General features: G+C 44.4%; 1 protein-coding gene across 1 annotated transcript in view; it reads left to right on the top strand.

Moving 5' to 3' along the window:
- Positions 1 to 7,643, top strand: part of PARPBP (PARP1 binding protein) — a 46,805-nt gene that overhangs the window by 26,872 nt on the left and 12,290 nt on the right. Inside the window, exon 6 of the mRNA XM_015423451.1 lies at positions 6,343 to 6,526. Coding sequence (XP_015278937.1) covers positions 6,343 to 6,526 — 184 coding nt within the window. The remainder of the gene's footprint in view (positions 1 to 6,342; positions 6,527 to 7,643) is intronic.

Genomic DNA, 7,643 nt, shown 5'->3' with positions numbered 1-7,643 from the left:
GAGAGAGAAGGGGGGGAGAGACAAAGCCTGGGGGGGGGGAAGAGAGAGAACGGAGTTCAAGATGAACTCAGTACGCAACGGGTCTCCACTTGTGTTGAACTATATAAGAGCCCACCTTGAAAAAAAAGGATTCCTAGTAGAGCATGAAGCCTGGTGTTTACAAAAGCGATTACTTGCTTTCTAATGATTTGTTCATATGGATAACTGTTGAAATCCAATCACAGAGGCAAGGGTATATCTGTGTCCCTCCTTAACAACTGGGGTTTTTTTTGGTCTTTTCCTGGTATCTTCTGCAAGCTGTTCAGAGAGCCACCAGAATTTTAAAGTCATTCCACATAAAGAAAACAACAGCACTGAGTGGGCTTTGTGCCAGGAGGACCCTAGTATGGCTGGCCAAACTACACTGACATGCCATGTTCTAATCATCCTTTCCCTTCTCTTAAACCATCAAAATAGAGCAGTGCATATATTTCTTGCCTGGCAAAGGTCCTGACCACATTGGCACCATTTTCCTGCTGTCAGCACCTTATGGCTGCCATTTTTCTTGCTGTGCCACTGTGTTTTTTTTAACTGCTCTTTTAAAAGGGGTAGTAGTGCTACAGCAATTTTTTTTAAGTGATCTGGTGGCAGGGGAGAAGTGTAGGGGAAAACAGTAGCTGATGGAAGAAACGGTGTGAAAGCTCCATTGTCAATGCGTGAACCTTTACCTTTGGAGCAGTGGTGGATGTAGCTTGGTAAAATATTTATATTTCCAAATGGGCAAACTTATTCAATGGTATGCATATTGAACTGCTGACTCTCGCACTTGGGGACACCCCCCCCCCCCAGAAGAAACAACTGTCAGGAAGGGAGACCAGTTTAGCGTGAATGATAAACACCAGCTCTACAGGTTGACACCTTCCTCTGATGAGTTGGCACTGAAGGAATCCCATGATGTCTGTTTCATGGCTGGCAGTGACATAAAAGCAGAGTTAGAGCTTTCACTTTTGTTTTAATGTGACACGAAGCCTGACCACATGTTAAATGTTTTGTAAAGATTAATTGTTCATGCAGTGCAGTAGTTCTTAATTGGTGGGTCATGATGCTGTATGTAGGTTGCAGACAGCTCTTTCAGAGGTGGGTTGTGAGGTCCAAATTCCTCAGCCGTGGGAGGAAGGCTCTGGGTCCTCATCTTCCAGTAGCAGGAAAAGTAGAAGAGAGGGCAGAGTTGTTACATTTCCCTCTCCCTTTCTTAGTTTTCCAACCCTGCTCATTCTTGGGGGCTCAGTTGCCTCCCAACTAGCACCAATGCAGGCAGTTGCCTCCTGCACTGCTGTTGGCCAGATCTGAGACAAGCCCCAGTCTGCAGTGCTGCCAGGCTTTAGGGCTCCATTTGCTCCCAACTGGTGTGGAAGGTGAAGAGCTATAGCTTATGCCCATTGTCCCCTCACCCCTTCTCTGTGGTAGCCAGGCCCAATTGAGCCTTGGTTGCTGCAGGGGTGGGTCCCAGGAGGTAGGGTGAGTTAGAGGTAGGTCAAACTTCAACACGTTTGAGAGCCCTTATATACTGTATAAGAACATTGAGGCAAACTGGCCCGTGGCTGCAGTTCTCTGTATATAGCTATAACAGGTAACTTTGAGCTCCACAGGACTTTCCTACAGGTAAACAAGGATGAGAGCTGGTTGTAAGAGTAGCCTGTTTGCGCTGCACCCAAATGCAAAATGAAGTAAACCATGGTGTGGTCTATGAAGCTAATCCCCCATACACAGTAGATCAGCACTTTTTGTTTTGGCCTCTTCACATGAAAAATGAATGAAGTTTTCCTTTCCTTGCTCCAACTAGAGTTGTGTATATCTGATGGGGAATAGGAACATTTTTCCTGGAAATGAAGAATATGGGAAGAAAGATTAAACAAGCCCTGGGATATTAGCTGTTTGTCTCTACCAAATGTTGCTGCTTCAGACACACTGACCTTAGTTTTTAAACTGGGTTGCGTGCTGCCAGAAGAAGAACAGCCAAAAGGTTCTCTGTGTCAAACTGAACACTCAAAATAAGTTTGATCCTAGTCTACCGATGCCAGATTTGTTTTAATTTGTTTTTAACCATGTTACTCGAAAGATTGCCTGAACAGAGCCTTTCGCAAGCCCATGTTAAGAAAATAAGGAGCAGAAATCTTAAATGATGTATGTTCCCTTATGGGAAAAAAATGTGCAGCAGATGGCCTTTACTCTAGGAATTTCATAATCTTCAATCATGGTAATGTTTGATACAGACATAGAAGGGACCCACCGTTCTCCTATATCTGTCAAAACACTAATGACCCTGATTGGGCAGAAAGGTGGCATACAAATTGCATAAATAATAAATAACCTTTTACAATCAAAGTGCCAAATGATGTACATTCAGAACAAGAGATTAACAAGGGAGTTGGTATAAGAGATCTCATTTGCATAACTGAAAACATACGGCTGAACATTACTGACAATTGATGTGTTGATCAATAATCCATGATATTTTTCCAGCCCAAACACTGGTTGTTAGGAGTCCTTTGGTAGAAACCTCTGTGATTTTTTAGCACACTGGTAGGAATCTGCTTGAAGTTCTTGATAACTGGCAATTGTCTGTTTTATCATTTCCTTTTCTGTAAAGAACCTCTAAGAAGCCCTTTAGTCCCATACAGCTCTTTCCTTCTGTTCCCTTCATGCATGTAAAGGTAAAGGTTTCCCTTGCTCGAAAGCCAGTCGAATCCAACTCTAGGGATGCGATGCTCATCTCTGTTTCCAAGAGCCAGCGCTGTCCAAAGACTTTTCCGTGATCATGTGGCCGGCATGACTAAATGCTGAGGCGCACGGAATGCTGTTACCTTCCCACCGAAGTGGTACCTATTTATCTACTTGCAATTTCTTGCTTTCGAACTGCTAGGTTGGCAGGAGCTGGGGCCAGAGATAGGAGCTCACTCCATCATGCAGCACTCAGGTCTCTAACTGCCGAACTACTGACCTTCAGGTCTGCAGCTCAGCGTCTTAACCACTGGAGCCACCGCAGCCCCTTCATGCATGTATGTGCTGTCAAATCACAAATTTGTTTTCTACCATCAACTTTTATTTTTTCCCACTCCCTCTTGGATGGCAAAAAGTTAGTCCTCATGTACTGTGGTACCATAGGGTGCAGCAGTTTGCTTTTCTCAAGCATTGAGTATATTTGCAATTTTTCGTATAAAAGACATACTTTCTCTTTAAATCCCATTAATATGTCAAATAGTACAATTTTATACGCCAACGTAAAAATTATGCATTTTATTTTGCTAAATCAGTAAAAGAAGTTTAGGTTTGATCAGAAAGTAAGTACTGCATATATTTCCTCTTTCTCCAAAATTTCCTTTTTTTCTGGGGGAAAAATGAAAAAAACATGTCTGTTTATCTCCTCCCCCAGTGGCTGTAAAGTTTCTAGAAATTTTACATCTGCAGGATTACACAGGGAACCAGGAGTCCTTTCCTGTAACAAGGGCTAGGTCCCTCCTCCTGCAGAGATCTAGATTTAGGTCCTTGATCCTGCCATGATCTAAACAGTTGCATGTTCCTTCTGAGAGAAACTGGGAAATCACAAGTTGCCAACTGTGTGCTTGTCTACTTGCTCTAGGTTTTGGCTCTGGCTCCTTTGGTCCTGGGGGAGACTCTGGAGGTACAGGAAAGAGACAGGTCCATTCAGGGTGTTCCTGGCCTTCTGGTTCTAAGGGAACTGAGGTAGCCAATCTTCTCCTGGAGCTTCCAGAGTACACAAAGCATCAGGCATAGCAGGCAGCATAGTGAGTTTCTGATCTTCAAGGAGTTTTCTTCCTAGGTATAGGCTGGTCTAGGGCAGGCCTTGATATCTCCTTCCCCGGTGCCCACCACCCCAGGTGGGTCTGCACAATGCTTCTGAGGATACTACTGGTGAAACTGATGGAGAAGGACAAGACCATGTACATCTGCATCTGCTTTCCACGGACAGTCCTCAAGCTCATACCCGTTCCAGTCCATAAGGTTCTGGAGCCAGCCGTGACCAATGGAAGAATCCAGTATCTGGGCTACTTCATACCCCTCATTCCCATTAACATGTATTGGAGGTGGTGGAGGCTGGGGATTTGCAGTGGGTATGGTGATGGAGCAAGAACCAACAAAGAACAATGGAATAATGGGTTAATTGCTTGGGTATGAGGCAACTGCAAGCAATAGGCTATATGATTCATCTGTTCCAGGACAGGATAGGATCCGATGAAGCATGAATCCATCTTCTAGGAAGGAACAGTGTGTGGAGCACTGGCCATAGTAAGAGGGGGCAATTTCAGAAAAAAGATAGATGTTAGATCACAGCTACCAGCCTTGAAGAGTGCATGTTGTCTTCTGAGCAAAATCTGACCTGACCTGTAAATTTAAATTCCATACTTATACACCTAATTTCCAGCCTTTTTTTTGGGGGGGGAGTGTCCTGTAATGGTTCTTAAAAGTGGGGAACCCACAAGGACTTGTGGAGGATGTTTCATTTTCCCCTTCCCTGACTGTTTTCCTTCCATGAAAGTTCCCAGAGGCTCCCACCTCTTCTTGCTTCCTTGTCTCCTTCTGGAAGTAATCAGAATGGCAAAACCCCTGTCCAGCATCTGAGTCCCAACACATTGGTAAATGAAAATCCACTCACTGTGTTTCAGTTCATCTTAATGTCAGGACTGTCTCCTGTTAAAATCCATTTTTGCTCCAGACATGAAATAATAAAAGAAATAAGTTTATTTGCAGCCTGAAACTAGGAGATAAGCAATATATCTAATTCTCAACGTGGCCAAATTTATAGATACTTAAATCCAGAAATAGGAGCCATGAACAGACAAGACAGATCTTTCTAAAATCCTGGAAAAGCCCCAGGTTTGTAGAAAAATCTAAAAAATAAAAATCAGGGGGGGACCTCTCCCCAAATAATAGAAGCAGCACCTGTAGCTTTAAGAAATGGGTGCTCTGTTGGTTGCTGTTGTAGGGGTTGCTAGGCAGCCACAATAGTAGTGCCAGGTTTCAAGCCTTCATTTCTGTCAGTAAAAGGCAGGGGGAAGGGACACAGTCTTTTCCAGACCCATTTTATCTAGGCCCATTAGCAATCACTGCTGGGCCAGGCTGCTGCTCACTGCTATTCAACAGCAGCCAGAGAGGTGTAGTGATTAGAGTTTCAGACTAGGATCTGGAGGACCCAGGTTCAAATCCACAGTCAAAGGTGACTTTGGGCCAATCATATCCTCTCAGTCTGATATTAGTTAGGCTGAGAAGCTGTGACTGTTTTAAGGATAGGATGGAGGACTGGAGAATAATGTGAGTAACTTTGGGTCCCCAGTGTGGAGAAAGGTGGGGTATAAATGAAGTAAATGAATAATAAATACATCTTGAAATGGAGAGCAGATTAAAGGGTAGGTTGGCCGATGTGGGAAGGAGACAATTAAAGGGAGGAAATAGTATGGCAAGGGAAATACAGGGGAAAGTGAGGTTCCCTCCACAAGTCCTCGTGAGTCCCCTACCATGTCATTGGGTCTAGGCCCAGCATCTAGCACTATACATCTCAGCCAGATTTTTTGCAGGGAGAGTCTGCCATGGGTAGGAAATAAGGGAAAGCTGAAGGTGAGGGGGATAGATAAAAGTAGATTGCCTGGTGGGTGGGAAGGAAGCTTGAAAAGTGGAGAGGCTATGGGAGCTTTCAGGGAAAGGAAAGGGGAAATAATGGGAGAGGGGAAAATGTGATTCCCCCCGCAAGTCCTTGTGGGTCCCCTGCTTGTACGTATATGTTATACATGCATAGTATGAATCTGCCCTTTTCTTCTGCTACTGGATGAGTACTTCAAACTTCTTTTAAAAATCTGTTTATCAATGTTCTTTCATACCAGCTACTTTATTATTTTAGTCAAAACACTTATGATAGCTTAAGTGCTTCTGAAATCAACATGAAACAGAAATGTACCATAAGAAATGTCGGATGAGTTCACTTCTTCCAGAACTTTATTCCCACTTGTAGCTTAATGAGCAAAATCGGATAATGTGACCTGAAAGATGATAGTGTAATTAAAACTTCTTTTGCAGCCAGACTATTTCCTTTTGCTATTTAAAGCAGTGTATTAGTAAAGGATGAGTCTATTGTCCTCATTTCTTGACTTGAGTAATTTCCCAATTTTTAAAAGCAAATCACTGCGTCAAAGGGCAGGATTTCATTGCACGGTGCTGTGCAACTTCATAGATCAAAGCTGTTTTCTGAACAGTTTTGATTAACTATGAAGCCTCTCTGTTTTCAGAACTATTAAGTGTATTAAGATAGTGCCAAGATGAATATGGAGATGACCCTAGGTCTGTTTTTAGACTTGCAGGGGGCCAAATTCTATCAACAATCAAGATGCATTTGATAAAAGGCCAAAACAGCAGGGATCCCTTCTGTCGAGCAGTGGAGGAAGTTGTACATGATTTGGATTTAAGGATTAAAAATATTATCAATTTTCAGCATGATGTTGTGGCAGCTAGCTCTACTGGAATCAGTCCAGCCCGGGTAAGGGGCCTCCTTTTGTTCTTCTAATTTGCTTGATGTAAAAGATAAGGACATTTTCTTAATGCCCTGAAAGTAGACAATAATTCAGTAATACGGTATTGTTTCATGTAGCATGGCACCATCCAGTTTGCTGAGACAAAGTATCTGCAACATTTGAGGCTTTCTGTCATGTGGCTTTGCAAAAATGTTTAACTTGGAAAGTATTTCTGAAGAATTGTTGGATGAAAAAACTTAACTTCCCCCATCTTTCTAATGTTTATCATGCTGATTTATTTATTTATTTTATTTCATTTATACCCCGCCCTCCCCGCACGCGGACTCAGGGCGGCTTACACAGGCACAAAAGTGCGGTAAAAATACAAGTTAAAACAATTAAGGCACAACTGCAGTAAAAGTCAACGGTTAAAAGAGTTTAGGCAAAAATGCACATCTCACAGGATACATAAATGACTACAATACTTACTCCCTATTGCATATCCCAGTGGGGTCAAAAGGGGGGGGGATGCCATGGGCCACGATGTTTCAGCTGGCCAATCAGCCCGACGTGGCAGAACTGCTCTGCAGTCGCACGGTGGTGGTAGTGGCAGTGGCGGCTCCTACTCAAAAGCCTGGCGGAAGAGCTCCATCTTGCAGGCCCTGCGGAACTGTGCCAAGACCAGCAGGGCCCTGATCTCCTCCGGGAGCTCATTCCACCAGGTAGGAGCCACCACCGAAAAGGACCTAGCCCTTGTGGCAGCAAGTCTGGCCTCCTTGGGGCCCGGGATCACTAGGCAATGTTGTGACCCCGACCGAAGTGCTCTTTGGGGCCTGTGTGGGGAAAGGCGGTCCCTCAGGTATGCTGGACCCTGGCCATGTAGGGCACCAGCACTTTGAAGTGAATCCGGAACGCTATAGGCAGCCAGTGCAGCGCTTTCAGCACAGGTTGGATGTGGTCCCATCTAGAGGCACCTGCTACCAACCTGGCCGCCGCATTCTGCACCAGCTGCAGCCTCCGAATTTGCGACAAAGGCAGCCCCATGTAGAGAGCGTTACAGTAGTCTATCCTCAAGGTGACCGTAGCATGGATCACTGTGGCCAGATCGCCGCGGCTAAGGAAGGGGACCAACTGCCGCACCAG

The sequence above is a fragment of the Gekko japonicus genome, unplaced genomic scaffold, assembly GCF_001447785.1.
Source record: "Gekko japonicus isolate JY-2015 unplaced genomic scaffold, Gekko_japonicus_V1.1 scaffold2231, whole genome shotgun sequence".
NCBI lineage: Eukaryota > Metazoa > Chordata > Lepidosauria > Squamata > Gekkonidae > Gekko > Gekko japonicus.
Note: the sequence above shows the minus strand (reverse complement) of the source record. Positions and strands in the feature narration are given on the sequence as shown.